General features: G+C 43.5%; 1 protein-coding gene across 17 annotated transcripts in view; it reads left to right on the top strand.

Moving 5' to 3' along the window:
- Window positions 1-16,488, top strand: part of PKP4 (plakophilin 4) — a 227,864-nt gene that overhangs the window by 194,917 nt on the left and 16,459 nt on the right. For all 17 annotated transcript variants that reach the window (XM_063645988.1, XM_063645987.1, XM_055292039.2 and 14 more), the window contains 4 exons: window positions 9,667-9,850; window positions 12,874-12,991; window positions 14,428-14,619; window positions 14,803-14,976. In XM_063645988.1, the coding sequence (XP_063502058.1) occupies window positions 9,667-9,850; window positions 12,874-12,991; window positions 14,428-14,619; window positions 14,803-14,976 (668 nt within the window). The remainder of the gene's footprint in view (window positions 1-9,666; window positions 9,851-12,873; window positions 12,992-14,427; window positions 14,620-14,802; window positions 14,977-16,488) is intronic.

Genomic DNA, 16,488 nt, shown 5'->3' with positions numbered 1-16,488 from the left:
ATTACTTGCCGTTACAGGATGAAAACAATTTACGAAGCATGTCCCCTTAGCCTAATTAATATGCCTTCAAAACAGGTCATTTATGCTCTGGTCCAGAGAGGAGTCAGTCTGTTACTTTCTATCCTACTGTTATGGGCCACTAGGGCTGTTAGAAGCTATGTGGGTCATTTTTAGAAATCTAGCAACATCTCCTCCCAATTCCCAGCCCAAATCAGTAAGGATCCATATCACTTGGTCCACTTTCTAAAACATAGCTGGGCGCAGTGGCTTGCACCTGTAATCCCCACACTTTGGGAGGCCAAGGAAGGCAAATCACTTGAGGTCAGGAGTTCAAGACCAGCCAGGCCAACATGGTGAAACCCCATCTCTACTAAAAATACAAAAATTAGCCGGGTGTGGTGGCACATGCCTGTAATCCGGCTACTAGAGAGTCTGAGGCAGGAGAATCGCTTGAACCTTAAAGGCGGAGGTTGCAGTGAGTCGACATCGCACCACTGCACTCCAGCCTGGGCGACAGAGACTCTGTCTCAAAAAATAAATAAAACAATAACAACAGAAACAGATTCCTTTATTTACTGAACATTTCAAACCCTGAAAATGTGTAATGAGAAATGACAAATTTTTAAAAGTTTAATTGCTAAGAAGACAAAAAAAGTCTATTATAAATAGACCAATTCTCAATTGGTAGAGAACTTTGAGCTGGAAAGAACCCTAAAGAAATCTCCTGTCTACCCCTGTTATTACAGATTAGAAACCGAAGTCCAGGAAGGTTGAGCAGGCAAGTCTCCAGGCTGAGTTCCTGATGTCCAGGCTGGAGGTGTTTCTTCCCTGACCCTTTCCCTGCCTACCCTGGCCACTGAGAAGGGCTGAACAGGAGCTAAATCTGGAGGGTACAAGTGTTATTTCCCTTGTTCTTTAAGACTACCACCAAAAAGGGAAAAGAAAAAAAGCCCCACAATAATCTTTACTCTCTGAATTTTACCCAGGACCATAGAGAAATATCCCTGAATTTCACCACTAGCACTATAATATCAAACTAGTGATCAAGTATAATCATAAAGCTTCAGTTTGCTTAGGAAACCTATGAAACGCGATTTTAGGTCTTGTGAGTATTTCAAGATTCATAGTTTTGAGTATGAAAAGATTCAACTCTCTAAGTGGAATATGACCCTATATTTTGAGTATAGGCTTCCGAGTGCCAAGCACAAGGAGGCAGTCAAGTAGGGAGTCTCAAAAGGTCACTTATAAGACTTGGGTATTCAAACATCAGTCAGAGTGGAACTTCTCAGCAAAAGAGAGGCCCTGTAATGACATGCTCCCTCGGTTGACTAGACAGCCTACAAATGCAAGAAAGGTGGGAATATGGAGACCCCAGGCCAGGTCCTGCAAATGCTCTGCAGTTTCTGAGTATGATGCTCTATAGCTTACAGCTGGAGGCACCTTTGTCTCTAAGCTTCTGCCAGCACCAGACAACTGGGTTGAAGATCTAGTGCAGTTACAGATGAGCAAGTGTGTTCCTGGAACATGTAGGTCAGCTGTGGAATATATGACTTCAGTGACAGTTTCTTGGGCAAATCTCTATGATAGTGTAACTGTGACAGTGTAAATGACCTAATTCTGTGTCACGCTGAAATAACCTGCAGAACAAGGGTGGCCAGGGCCGCTGCCCCAACTGCCGTTTCTGCCCCAGAAGGATTCTCTAATTTCCTTTCATGTGACCTGTTCCCTTTTATTAGCTCTGCTCCAACAGAAGGAGCCACTGTGTGTGTCCCATATGGGCAATTCTCAGTCAGCATTTCTGAATTGTAACCTTATTTATTTTCTGTAGAAATGCCTTTCCAGGGAACATAGAACTGTATAACTACATTATGTCATTAATCCTCAAAACATACCCATGAAGTGGTAAAATTACCTAGAATAAAGAAGAATACATTAAAATGCAAATATGATTCTGTAAATGGATCTCTAAAAATTCGTAGATCCTTTCAAAGGTGCTGTGATCACCTTTTTGCCTGCAAAATCGCAGAGACTCGGGCTAACCCTTATATTCTCTAAAGGCACCAAAGATCTATCTTGTCCCAACTGGGGACAAATTTCAACAGCAGGAATGATCACCTTCAAATGGAATATGCAGGCTGGGGCCCCTGTGTGCAGCCTCTGTGGCCAGCCCAGTTCCTTACTTCCACACAGCTCCCTCCTAGGAAGCATCTTGCCCTCAGACCACCTGAGCACCCACTTCCCACTGCGCTGAAAGCTGAGATGGTGGTGTTCCGAGCACAGCTGGACCTGAGTGAGCTGCCCCATGCCCCATGAGGATTATGCATCTGCTGTGCAGGAAATCCCAGGGAACACAGGGGTGAGCAAGGCAGGCCTGTCCACCACCTGCAGTGCTCTGTGCCAGCCAGCAGGGAGTGCAGCAGCCAGCCTCTCATGCTTTGGGGCAGGAAGGAGAAAGCCTCAAGCCACGCCTATAGACCAGGAGCCTCACTGCATGGAGGGGTCACTGCACATGTTTCAGGAACTCTGCTCAGATAATGGCACCTTAGAAACTCTGGGAATGGCTATGTACCACCACGACTTGTTTTCCTCAGAATTTATCCAGAGAAAGGCATTTTTCTATAACTGAGGATATTAGTTTTATCCCTGTCTCGTAATTGTTTTCCCATTATTTCAGTTTCACTTAGATTTCATAATTTGTTGACAGCCTTCAGCCCTGTTAGAAAGCTTGGGCAATTGATTAGCCCAGCAGACATTTTTATGGCATTGATTCTCCCCACCACCCCCTTGACTTCCTCATTTCTGTTAACAGCACCATATTTTCACACGTATTCAAACTGCTGGCTTACCTGTGACACCACCTTCAGTTTGCATCTGGCTCCAAATTCTCACTACAGGCACTTCCCTTCCCTTTTGGCCTCCTGCCTCCTCCATCCTGTCCTGTGAAATAGGCTCTGCTCCTCCTAGCCCATTGGCCTCACCCCCCTCCCTGGGATAACACCTGTGCCTGCAGTTCAGGTTTTCCCACCTGCCTGTCCAAATCAGTAGCTTCTGTGACCTCCTGCCAGCCAGCTCCAGCATGTGCCGTCACCTCTTCTGCTTCCTTCCCGGGCTATAGTTGGCCTGAAGAGCACTGCATCCCAAACCTGCTTCTTTCTGGCCTCTGTCTTTGACACTCCAACTCAAATGTGGTCTCCCATCATCCTATCAAACACAAGTTCACACACTTTGAAAAACATCCAGGGAGAAGCGGCATGGTCTCAAGCGAGTGTGAGCTTTGGAGCCAGGTCTACTTGTTTCCTTCCAGCTCTGTGGCTCCAGACACATCACCACTGTCAAACCCCAGTGTCCCCGGCAATGACACATTACCTGCTGCTTGGTGTTTTTGTGATGATGTGTGTTGAGCGCCTGGCACACAGGATATTCAAGCCATACCTGTTGCTCTTCCTGCCCTTTGTCACAACTGCCTGATGGTGTAACTGTTTGTGGTAAGGCCCTCCTGAGAACAGATGTCTCCCCTGTGTGTCTCCCTTGGAGTCTGGCATGAAGCAAGCAAGCATCTCTGCCAGCACTGTTCAATAGGAGAATAATATGAGCTGCATATTTTCTACATTTTCTAGCAGCCATGGGAAATCTATTTTAGTAATATATTTTATTTGGCCTAATAGTTTCAAAGTATTTCAACTTCTAAGAAATATAAAAATTATTAATGTTTTGCATTCACTTCTTCATACCAAGTCTTCATAATCTATTTTTTGTTTAACAGTGCATCTCAATTTGGACTAGCCATATTTCAAGTAGCCACATGTGGCTGATGGCCACCGTATGGGGCAGCACAGGTCTATACTGCGTTTGGGTAGAGGTAATGTAAATGTCAAAGGTATGAGGTGTGTAACTTTAAGGCTGGCGGGAGGCCATATTGTAGCAGGATGTAGGTGCCATAGTATCTTGGCATTACTCTTGTCCCAAAAAAAAGCCGCAGAAGTTTATAAAAACCCACTGGACTAAGGGGAGAACTTCAGGGGCAGCTGCATAGAGAAAGAAATGAAGATATGTGTTTGCTAGATCCTGAGTGTTTCAGCCAGAGACTGTATAGGGAATGATAATGGAGGCATGTGCTAGGAGAAGCAGGCAAGGGCCGTGATACAATCTACAGCCCTGATATTATTGTGTTTGTGCTATTAATCTAATATTTCTACCCCCATTTTTCAAGAATGTTTGCAGGGTGGTTCCAGTGAGCCCATAGATGTAGAATTGCCAGGAGCTGGGGCGGGAGGCGGGAAGGATTACATACGGGGCAGTGTTCCCCAGAGCTTCAACAGGAATGCACAGTCCCGTTAGCCACTGGTCATGACACTTGCTTTGTACTGGGAACGGAGTGGGGGTTGAGTGTGCACAAGACCTTAGCATCCATTATCTCCTTGATGGTTCCTCACACCCTGAGCCTGGGTGGTTTTACCTGCCTCCCTCATGAACGTCTTGTGAAAGAGCATGACTAAAACCAGAGCATTCAGAGCGAGGTTCACTCAAGAAGGAAAATGTGGGGGCCTGTCCAGTGATGATGTTTGAAGCACACTGGCACCTTTATGGCTGTTGCTTTTTTTCTTTTGGCAATATCTACAAACACTTGGGTTCTTTTAAATATATTTAGGAAACATGGCATAAATTGAATGCTGTCTAAAAATGAATGGTTTAAGATTGTCTTTCATATCAAAAAGAAAAACAGTTGTGTAGGCTGCCATGCGTATCTGCCACCAGAGAAATCGTATTTTCCAAATGTTGTTTGGTTGTTTTTTAATATCCTTTAAGAAGTACATTTTTCAAATAGTTGCTATTATTTTAATTAATCAGTAAAATCAGCTTCTAATTTGACTATAAAATTGTCAGTTCGCCATTAGAATAGCTATAAAGTTAGTTTTAAATGTGAGCTCTTTCAAAATTGTGCAGCATAGGATTTATGTGAAATGGTATTTTAATTACTTTATTCATTCTTTGTGGGGAAAATGAACTTTCATCTCTCATGCAATATTTCATTGTGATTATTGGTTACTCATAATTATATGTACTTGTTCCTGTGACAGGGAATAAGCAGCGTTTTCTACAATAATATGCATGAAACTCCCTAATATTTTCTAAATTAGTTTGTATATTTATATTCTTAGTCCTCACAACAAATAGCTAATTGCTTTAAATTAAATAAAACCTCAAGCTTCCTCAACCAAATTCTAGTTTATTTTTAACTTTCCCTTTGGGAACCAGAAGATAATGGAGTATGGCGATAAATATTTTTGAAGCAAATTTTGCATTAGGATGTTGGAGTTAGAGGTTTATCATGTTGATGGAGAAGGCTAATCCTACAGCTCTTCATTTTCTCATCAGTCTTACTACATCTGGGAGTTGGCGTATTCTCTATTCATTACTTACTGCCCTAGCAAGATTCTTCCTGACCCATTAAATGAAACCCTAGACAAAGTGGGGAGAACATTGTTTTAGTGAAGTCGAGCACACACAGGTGTTATTAGCCGGTCTTAAGAGAGGTGCTTTTTACTTTGAGCAAAAAAGCCAAATTAATCATTTCATATCTAAGGCTTTTAAGTTTAGTTAAATCTTTTTCATCCATTATTTGTTGACTAGAGCTGGTTGTTTTGGCTTTATATAATCTTAGTTTTGGAATAGAAAATGAGGAAAAAAAAACCAGTCAAAATGCCGAGTTAAATCCATACCGAAGGTTGCAGCTCTTTGTGTTACATGGCGAAGTGCAAGATTAGAGGGATAATATAACACACAATGCAGGGTGATAAAGCTGCCTTTTGGTGGGTCCCTTGAACACCACATACTTAGCAAAAATAGAACCTTTCCTTTTTTCTGGTCAAGAATAACTGTGAACATTTTTTTTTTGGAAGTTGCAGAAATGAAAGCCTAAATTTCTGTGGTACGCTAGTGTTATGATCAATAAGTCATTTTAGTTGACTAAAAGATAGCATAGTCAGCTTGTCTAATGAAGGGTAACATATTTTTTAACAACTTTATATTTTATAATTTGGCAGCACTGTTCCTTTCTATTTTGCACTTTGAGGGATGGGGATTCTGGCATGCTGGTGTGACTTTTCTGATTCTGGGAGATAGAATGGCAACTGGATTCTCCTATCCCCATAACTAAGATGGTGGTTTCAGCAATCATCTCTTTTGGTCTCAATGTGAAATGCAGGCAAAACTATGCAGACAAATTTTGTTAGAGATCCTCTCCCCCAGTTGCAAACTTAAAGGACACTCCTGAATACTCAGTTTTACAAAAAGGCACAAAGGGGAGGTAATAATAATAATACTTATAAGCTAAGTCTGATAGGTAGGAAATAAAAGAGAAATCTAAAAACAAATACAGGATATAAAAATAGATCCATCACAAATATTTTTGACCACCTACTATGTGTCCTGCATATGTGTCACACAACATATATATAAAAGGATGGATAATGATAGGGTATTTCTTCCTCATTATATAATACTTGCCTAATGAAATTAAAATTTAGTTTCAGCATATAAATGTTCATCTTTTTAAAAAAAAATCAACGTAGAATTTCAAACCTACAAAAATATTAAAAGGGAAAGTTATAATTAATTTGGGACAACTTGGCTCTTTAAGGTATTATATGTAAAGCACACAATGCCTGGCTCAGAGTAAAGCCACAGTAAATGGTGATGCTACCATTGTTTACATTGATTTATGGATGTTTACTCTATGTCCAATCCCAAGTATATATACTGGCTAATACTAAGCTGTAGAATGACATACAACTCCATCAGTCATTCTGAATGCGTGGGAAGAAAAAGACAGAGCAGGACAAAATTCTACCACCAGCATGAAAATCAGGGAAATTCTCAAATCAGAGAAATATCCTCTTGCCAGAAGTAGGTGTTAGAAGTAGTCAGGAGTAGAGACAAAAACAACAAAAAAAAACAGGTTTTTCTACAACAATCAGAGAATTTCTAGGCATCAACTCCAGGATCCAATATTCTGAAGAACCACTCTTCTTCTTAGTCATGTTTTCACCTGAAGTTTGTGACACAGGTTGTTTAATTTTCTGTATATATATATATATATCTAATATTATAGTATGATAGACTTTACTTTCCATAAACCTTGCCTTGCAGCTAACTTTACTGAAATGCATTTATTCTGTGAGTTGAAAATATCTTATTGAAAAATGCAGCTCTCCGCCATGCATTGAGGAATTCGAAAGCTGTGACAGAAAATTTGTGCCAATGGCATTAGGAATCACGTTTTGAAACTGTCAGCAGGGGAGGTTAGGGAATCACTGTAACCACTGATGGCTTCTGGGCTGCATGCTGCCACCGTGGCTGACTCATGCTCCTGGAGGCCCCATCAGGGCCCAGGGTGACTATGGTTGGCCTCCCTAGCAGGAAATGTTAAAGCCCATGTTAGTGACAGAGGCTGTTTTCCTCCCCTGCTATGCCTCGACCCAACTCTGTCTTCTGTTTTCACTCCCATGCCTTGTTATTTGGTCAGGACAGACTGCCAAAAAAAAGTGCTTCTCATCCTTAGCTCCCGGGTCCCTTCTGTGATCGTCAGGCTTCTCAAATGTCTTTTAGATTTGAAACAGAAACACAATGAAGCCCAAAATTGAGCATAGATAATATGAAGCTGCTCTGAGTCAATTGGGGTGGGGATCTGGAGCCTAACGACCAATTCTTCCCCAACTCCTCACATGGCTGCCCCTACGGGAGGCCAGCAAAACCCCCAGGATCCAGGGAGCACAGTTTAAAGCCATTGTCCAAAAGCACTTTATATAGAAACATGGCCAATTTTCAAAGAATCCCTGGAGAAATAGCTCCAACTGTAGAATTTAAGTTCTTTTCATAAGCACGCATAATGTGTGCTGCCTTCTAACCAGGACCCTAGCTTTTGTGTACCCCAAGATAATTATATAAGCAAAGGTCTATCATGAACAGAAGAAAAGAAGAACAGAAAAAGCTTTCACAAGTAAAGCAAGGTCTTTACTTGCCTGATTCAGAACTGTCTTAAGCCTCCCTCCCATCCTGTGTCCTGAAGGCTGTAGTTATGGTGGAATAGGAGTAGAAAAGGGGTAAAAGTCCTTGGGGAACAAGGGAAACCAAATCAGCAAGGTCCAGAAGTCAAAGCCAAGTGAAAGAGGAGAGTAGTGGGCACAGGTGCAGAGCAGAACACAAGAGGAGGCCAGAGCACAAGCATCAGGTTCCAGTCCGACCATTCCCTCCACAGCACGTGGACAGGCCTGGGAAGGGGCAGTCCTCACGCAGTTTAGAGTCAGAAGATTGTTTCACTCTCTTCACTTCTAGCCCTTGGCTTCTACTTCCCCTTCCTCCACAAAGGAAGGAGCTCCTGTCTTCCTCCCCATACCACCCTCTTTTACAGGGGCACCCAGAGAAGGCTGAGCAGGTGGTGTCCAGGCTGGCTTCTTGGGTCGTGACAGCTGGAGCAGCAGTGCTCGGTCTTGTCTCCGGGCCACGCTCTTGATCAGTCATGTTCACAGTCCTGACACGCTCCCACGGACATGGGCAGATTTTGCCACCCCTCCCTCTGCAAGGCCACAAACGTTTTTGTGTGTTGGTAGTTGTGAAAGCACTGTACAGACTCGAGCAACCTGCCAAGGTTATGTCAGGAGTGTAGGACTCGGCGGGGGGACTTGAATGCAGAGAAAAAACAGCTGCACCGTCTCTTCTCCACCTACTTTCCTCTTACTCAGGAAGATGCAATGATGTGAAAATGACATTAGGGTGGGTATCATCTCAAATTTGCTCCAATGTCTATGAGAGCAATTACTGGAAAACCTGTGCTATGATAATAATTTTAGCTACCTCATACTTGATGCAAAAATTAAAGCCCTCTAATATCATTAAACAGAACTCTAATAAGCTCCATTTAAGATCTGTTATCCTGAAATCTTGATATGAATTACAATACAGCCAATTCTTAATTTATTGTTAGTCTCACCTATTTCCAAAAAGGAATGACAGTAACATGTATTTCTAAAGCATATGATAATAAAACTCTTAAAATTGAGATAGAAGTGTTTAAACCTTATCTAAGTAAGGTAGATGAAGCAAATATAACAAACATCCGTGCCAGGAAAGTTACAGCAAGTGCTTTATTGAAGCTTGAGCTTTCTGATAGCAAAAGTAAGAAAAGGAAGCAGATGAAGAAAGACATGCCAGTCTTTCAAGAAAAAGAAATATTTTTCCAAGTACTAAATTCTAAAAATGGTTTGTCACACAGACATTAAATGTAAAATACAATGCAATGAATAGCAGTTTTGTAAAAATCACAGATGCATTGTATTCAAGACCCCTGCTTGGATTGCGCCCCTCTCCCTTTACAGAGTAACTAATTTGCTTTGCAAAATCCACAGTCACCTTGCCTAATAGATACAGAGGGTGTATAATATTCACTTTCTAAAATCCAAGAGGGTGAATATTAAGAATTTGTAATATGTTGTCGGAGGCTCATACATTCACTCAAAACTCATTAGAGGTCTGTCCCCAACCTGGTTGCAAATATAGGCCATAGATTAGGTTTGGAACAGACTGACTTCATATTAATTAGAGCTAATATGTTTATTTCTAAAGCCACAGGATCTCTATTTATTTGATTTTTTAAATCTCCTTTTTTAGGAGTTCTTTGGAATTTATCCTCATGTGATGCTGTAAAAATGACAATCATTCGAGATGCTCTCTCAACCTTAACAAACACTGTGATCGTTCCACATTCTGGATGGAATAACTCTTCTTTTGATGATGATCATAAAATTAAATTTCAGACTTCACTAGTTCTGCGTAACACGACAGGTTGCCTGAGGTAAATTCTTTATTTCTTCTTTCCAATTAGTTCTGTAATTAAATAATATGTGTCATAGGTAAATTGATTTTAGGAGGACTTACTTTATTAACATCTGTCTAAGTTTCCAGTTTTTATTTCAAAATTTAGGCCACTGGACTTTGTTATTCTGGGAGAAAAACATCGTGAGCACAGACTTGTGGCCTTAAAGAAGTTATCTTGTAAATGACTCTCTTCTGTGACTTACTCAGAAAGGCTCTTTCAGTCTAAGATTACTGACAAAATTCCAGTGTTCTCCACTTTAACAGCATTTTTCTGGTAATCGCATTCTGATTGCTGATGTGTTTGTAGCCTGCTGTTTGTTTAAATTCAAAATGTGATGGTTAAAAGGATGTTGCTTTTAAAGAGGTGTGTGATTTAAACAATCCGTTTCAAGTTTTATAAATAAGTGAAAATGAGCCCAAATACTCTTTTTTAGTCATTATCTTTTACAGTTAAAATCTATATATAAAGCCTCTTTCAAGTGTGCACAGTAGAGTTCATTATTTGCCATTAACACTCATCAGCTCCATTTTGACCCTGTTTCCCAGGCTTACAGTACCCTGGGAACTGGAAGCAAGCCTTAGGGCAGAGTGGCACAGGGACAGAGAGAGTGGGCTCTGATCTCAGACTGCCTGGCTTCCAGGACCCCTTTGAGCCTATGTTTCCTCATCTGTAGAACAGGCATGATAATACCACCTCAGAGCTATGAGGGGTCAGCAAGTACTTCTGGAAGGTGCTTAGCACAGTGTCATCACATGAGCACTCAGTGAGTGCCGTTTAACATCTAGCATCACCAAGACAGACAGCCTGAAAGAGCAAAGCTTGTGTGGCTGGTCTGTAGCATTCCAGCATTGTGACAGGTGGCTATCGGCCCTGGTCAGGGGGCAGTGTTGGTGGGGAGGTAACAAGAGTCAGGATCCCAGAATGCAGGCCAGCTCCTCCCAATTCAGATGCCCACATCTCAGGGTGGGTCTCATGGCCTAGCAATCATCCAGGGAGCTAGGATTACTCCTCAGCCAGCCAGCTAGGCTTCAGGGAGAGCCTGGGGCAGGACTCACTGTAGCTCCCACAGTGGGTCAGGGATAGAAACATTTGGTGAATGCCCTCTGTGTGAAATCAGTGACGAATAAAACAGACTAGGTTCCTGCTCTGATGGAACCACATTCTACCAGGAAGACAGACAAACAAGGAAACAAGAAAATAACAGTAGGTGCTATAAAAATAAATAGGGTGATGTGAGGGTTATTGAATGGTTACTTTGGTGGTCAGGGGGTCTCTCAAGGAGTTTAAATTTAAGCCTACATCTGAAATACCACAAGGAGTGACTCACTAGAGGGTGGTGTTGGGGAAGACAAGAGTCATAGGCCAGTCAAGGGAATGGTTAAGGTAAAGCTTCTGGAGCAGAAATGAGCTTGCAGCCATAGCCTACTGAGCAAAGGGCAGAGTGGTACCAGATTATATAGGATTTTGTAAGTCAGATGGGGTTTGCATTTTATTCCAAGTGCCATGGGAAACCATCAGAGTGTTCTAAGCTGTGGAGTAGTGGGCCTCATTTCTGGCTGCAGTGTGGAAGAGTGAGTACAGGCAGAAGTAGAGACAGGAACATCAGACTTGCAGAGATCCAGGCAAACAGTGACAGTGGCCTAGACCAGGTGCTGGGGTGAGGTAGGCAGATTTGGGTTATTTTGTGGAGGAAGAGCTGACAAGGCTTGCTAATAGATCAAATATTAAGAGCGAGGAAAGGGGGGAAATAAGGATACACCTAGATCTTTGGCTGGATCAGCTGCAAGCACAGAATTGCTGTTGATGGGGGGAAGGGAGAAGAATGCTTGGAAGGGTGAGCAGCTCAGAGTTTTGACAATGTCCAGTTTGAGAAGTCTATTAGCTGTCTACATGCCAGTGTCAAGAAAGCATTAGAGAAAAGAATCCGCAATTCTAGAGAGCAGTCAGGGCTAAAGGCAGATTGTGTACCAACCTATGGCCATGGGTCCATAGGTTGTATTAAAGCCAAGGAGCAGAAGGCACCTTGGAGAGTGCAAAGATGAAGACAAGATAGGTCCTGGGGCACTCCTGGAGGTGCCCATGGGCAGATGAGTCTGAGAAGCAGCAAGGTGAGAGAGAAGCCAGGTGGGGTCCCAGAAGCTGGTGGAGAAAAGAAAAGTGCTACAGAGAGGCAGGGCAGATGAGAGCCGCCATTCCACCGCCCCCTCATCTAGTCGCGGTTTTGCAAATTCTTAATTTGCATAATTTTACAGTTAGCCTAGAACCATTGTTAATGGGACATAAAATAGATCCTTATTTGGTATCAATTTACGAAGGCAAATTGATATAAAAAATTTAGACACAAAACTGTTTTCTGGGTGTTTTATAATTGAAAAGATCAGAAAAGTTTTAGCATAAACAAATATCTATATTTAACTTGAAATGTTTATAATACAAGAAATTATATGTTTCTTCTGTTCATCCAAAAAAAACATTTAATGACCACCTACTTACTGCACGCAAAATATTATAATAGGCCCAGGGGACTGCAAGAAGCTTCTGGCCTAACAAGGGAGGTGAAGCATGTCTAGTAGTAGCCACCACCATGACTGACAGCAGGCCACCTTCCGGGAGGGAGGCACTTTTTTAATTGCTTTCTATGTAGCAACTCATTTCTTCTTCACAACAACCCTGTGAGGTAGTTACTGTTATTTTCCCCCTTTTACATATGAAGAAGCTCAGGAGAATAGGCCCCTAAAGAATTACATGAGGGAGTTAGAAAGTGACACGTCATGAGAGAGATACAGTCCAAATGTGCAGGTTCCCTTCCATGTGTGGATAATGGGGAGCAGGCCATCATTGTGAGCTTCAGGGATGTTACCATGCAAGCCCCCAGTGCCTCCTCCGACCTCTAAGTGGCTGCTACCTGTTGTTCGCTCTCTCAGATCCTTAAGGTAAGTCCACATGGCTGATGAGTGCATGGTTCATCTCAGCAGCTCCTCCTGTCTCCACTCCTTTAGGAACCTCAGCTCCGCGGGGGAAGAAGCTCGGAAGCAAATGCGGTCCTGCGAGGGGCTGGTAGACTCACTGTTGTATGTGATCCACACGTGTGTGAACACATCCGATTACGACAGCAAGGTCAGTGCCGGCCTGGCTGCAGGAGGGCGTGGTGGCAGGTGACCATGGTGCCCGGTGCCACTATTTGCATGCCATTGGTTCTGTCTGACCTGCGGAGCCTGTCCTCCTCAGGAGGCCACTCTCCAGATCAAAGGGCAAGTCTCCAAAATTACAGGGGCAAGGACGTGGCAACTTAAGAAAATATCCTGGGAACCATGAGAACAGAGTGGCTTGGTGTGGTAAAGGCTTTCTCTCTGGTTCCCCAGGCTCATTCTCAGGGTGGTGCCCATGCTGCTATTTCCTCCAATTCTGTATCCCCACTAGAATCAGAGCCATCAGTATTTGAGTATCTACTGACTAAAAGTTCCTGGTTGAGGCACTGTAATCCCCCCAAACTCTCTGCCCTCTTGGCTGCAGTGCAGTCCACAGTCCCCACCCCCAGCAATAACTGTTGCTTCACCTCTCTACACCCCCTCCTGCTGCTGCCGCCCTGTGGTTGGTCTGTCCTCAGCATGAGCCCCTTACCCTCTCCCTCCTGTGCCCGAGTACAGGGCATTCTGCTCATCATTTGTCAGCTGTGACGACCATCCGGGATCCTCCTGGAGGCCGAGGAAAGTGGAAAGAACAGGAAAGAGGGACTGAAAATGTCAGGACTTCCAAAGCGGGCCAGTTACTTGGTGTCAGGATGGACTGGACTAGGAGAGGCCATTGGAAGGTGTTGGATTGTAAGGGTGAGCTTGAGAGAAAAAAGGATGAAGAGTGCCTGGGGGAAGAGAGAGGAGTGCAAGGGAAAAGCCAGTTTTTGTTTGAGCCTTATTGAACCAGGCGATCTGCAGATGAAATTGAGAGGAGTTAGCAAGTTGGAAAGGGAAGCTTGCTAGATAGGCAAATGCTGAACTTGGTTTTAGACACTCAGTTAAATGACAGTTGGCCTCCCAATCAGAGGTGTGATACAATCTTTTAGGGAACAAAAGACCATGTACAGAAGGCAAGTATCAGCAGGGAAAGACACCGCTGAACATGGCTCAAAAGGAGGGTGGAGTTGGGAGATTGAGAAGGAGGCAGACATGGGACTTGGGGATATGGTTGTCCCCAGGGAGGGAGTTGGGGCATCTGTTGTCACGCCAAGGATCTGCAGTAGTGAGAAGTGAGGCTCAAGCATCATGGATGCAGTCTGCACGGCAGCAGCCCAGAGGAGAAACACTGGGCCTCAAGCATTTCGGTCGGCATGAAGTCAGATCCTCAGCAGGACCGAGAAGGGCTCTGCATCCTGTCATCTGGGTATTCCACAAACACTCTAGAATCATAATTCTGTCTTCAGATTGTTTCAAGTTCCCATAAATAAAAAGTAGTTCTTTCATATTTCCCATTTCTTTCCTGTCTGTAGTGTTCAGTACAGAAGTGTTTTGCTCTAATGTGCCGAGTTGTTTTTAATTATACGCCGTGCTGGGTTTCAGACGGTGGAGAACTGCGTGTGCACCCTGAGGAACCTGTCCTATCGGCTGGAGCTGGAGGTGCCCCAGGCCCGGTTACTGGGACTGAACGAATTGGATGACTTACTAGGAAAAGAGTCTCCCAGCAAAGACTCTGAGCCAAGTTGCTGGGGGAAGAAGAAGAAAAAGAAAAAGAGGACTCCGCAAGAAGATCAAGTTAGCATTTTATTTGATATGAGACTCTCAAGTTTAATTTTTCTGGGAGTGAGGAATCACATATTTGGCAAGAAAATAAATTTTCTGCATAGCTATAGCTGAGTCCCGCAAAGGTGAATGTTTTCAAGTATTGGAGATCATATTCATTCTGCCTCCATTTAACGTGTGCTATTTGTCTTTCAGTGGGATGGAGTTGGTCCTATCCCAGGACTGTCGAAGTCCCCCAAAGGGGTTGAGATGCTGTGGCACCCATCAGTGGTAAAACCATATCTGACTCTTCTAGCAGAAAGTTCCAACCCAGCCACCTTGGAAGGCTCTGCCGGGTCTCTCCAGAACCTCTCTGCTGGCAACTGGAAGGTAGGATGACTTCCGCTTATCTACACTTCTTTCCATCTTTGCAAACTAACTTGAAATGTTATATATATATGTTCTGCCTCAGTCAGATCAGCCCTGATGGTGAAAGGGTCACAGTTATTTAGTTTGTCTGTGAAGGGGGTAAAGGGAAAAAAGGGAGACAAGCAGTTGCTCTGGGGATACAAAGATAAATACAAGTCCCTCACTATGAGAAACAGAAGGCTAGTGAGAAAAACAGATGGTGCCAGCACAGTGTAGAAGCCACAGGATGTGTGTGCTGTGGGGTCCTGAAAGAAGACATCTAACCCGGCCACACAGTGTAAGGGAAGGTCAGGAAAAGAGCAGAGTAAGGACGTGGAGGAGATTTCCTGAAGGGGATGCTGCCCAGCAGAATCTCTAAAGATGAGTGAAAGTAAGCCTATAGAGGCTGAGGCTGCGGTGTGGAAGGAGCCATCCAGATAACAGGGACAACAGGACAGTCTTGTGGTACAGAGAAGACAGTGTGGGTCAGGACTACTGGCTGCCCACTGGGGCCCACCATGGAGCCAGGCATCATGGATAGGCCCGAAGGCCAAACTTCAGGAGCTGAATCCTAACCTACACACAGGAGGGGCTACTGAAAGAATCTGGGCAGATGAGTGACAGAGACGGGCTAATATCATCACTGCTCGCACACTTCCATGGCAGTGCAAAAGGTGGATTCTAGGAAGGGAGAGTTAGAAGCAGGGATTGCATTTGGGAGCCAGTGCAGCAATACAAAGGTGAGAAATCCTGAGTGGCAGAACAGAACACAGCTTGGGCAGCACTGTGGGGAGGGATAGAGGACCTCACTCTGTTCCTCTCAGTTACAAACATGCCTGTGTCTAAGGTTTCTGCATCTCTTTGCAAATGTATGACTATGAAAACTGAAGACAGTTTCCTCTTGTTACCACTGTAAGCAAGTTCTCAGAACTTTCTAGATGTCCCCCAGCAACTTCCCAGACAGTCCTTGTCTGAGACATTTTCAACCTCTAGTAATTTCTTGACAGGTGTATTTTAGTAGAGTTACTACAATGCTTGCTGTGGGCTTCTTCTCCCACCTTAACCCCCCAAAATGAGAATCTTTTGATGATGGTGTTTTCAAGATAGTGAAAAGCATTGATACGCCTAGGTATGGTTTGTTTCGTGCAAGTGGCCACTGTGTTGAATATAGACCGATAACTATGGTCTAGTGCTAAGCCGGTGTGTTTATTTTGTTGTGGCTCCTAGTTAAAGTGCCAGTGACTCAGTGTGTAAGTGCTGGCTCTGAATCCAGGCCACTCTGCTTACCGTCTGGCAGCCTAGGGGCTCTGCCCACAGTTTCCACCTCCCTAAAATAAAGTGAGTATTAATACCTGTCTTATAAAGTGGTTGTGAGGATTTAGTGAGATACTCCCAGCAAATAAGTATTTATAAACATTTGTGTTGTAGAACAGTGTTCACCTTCAGCTTCTGTGACCAGAGGATCATTTGATGATAATAAAAAAAACAATAATT

Source organism: Symphalangus syndactylus, chromosome 9 (genome assembly GCF_028878055.3).
Source record: "Symphalangus syndactylus isolate Jambi chromosome 9, NHGRI_mSymSyn1-v2.1_pri, whole genome shotgun sequence".
Lineage (NCBI taxonomy): Eukaryota > Metazoa > Chordata > Mammalia > Primates > Hylobatidae > Symphalangus > Symphalangus syndactylus.
This window is presented reverse-complemented; position numbering and strand designations above follow the sequence as displayed.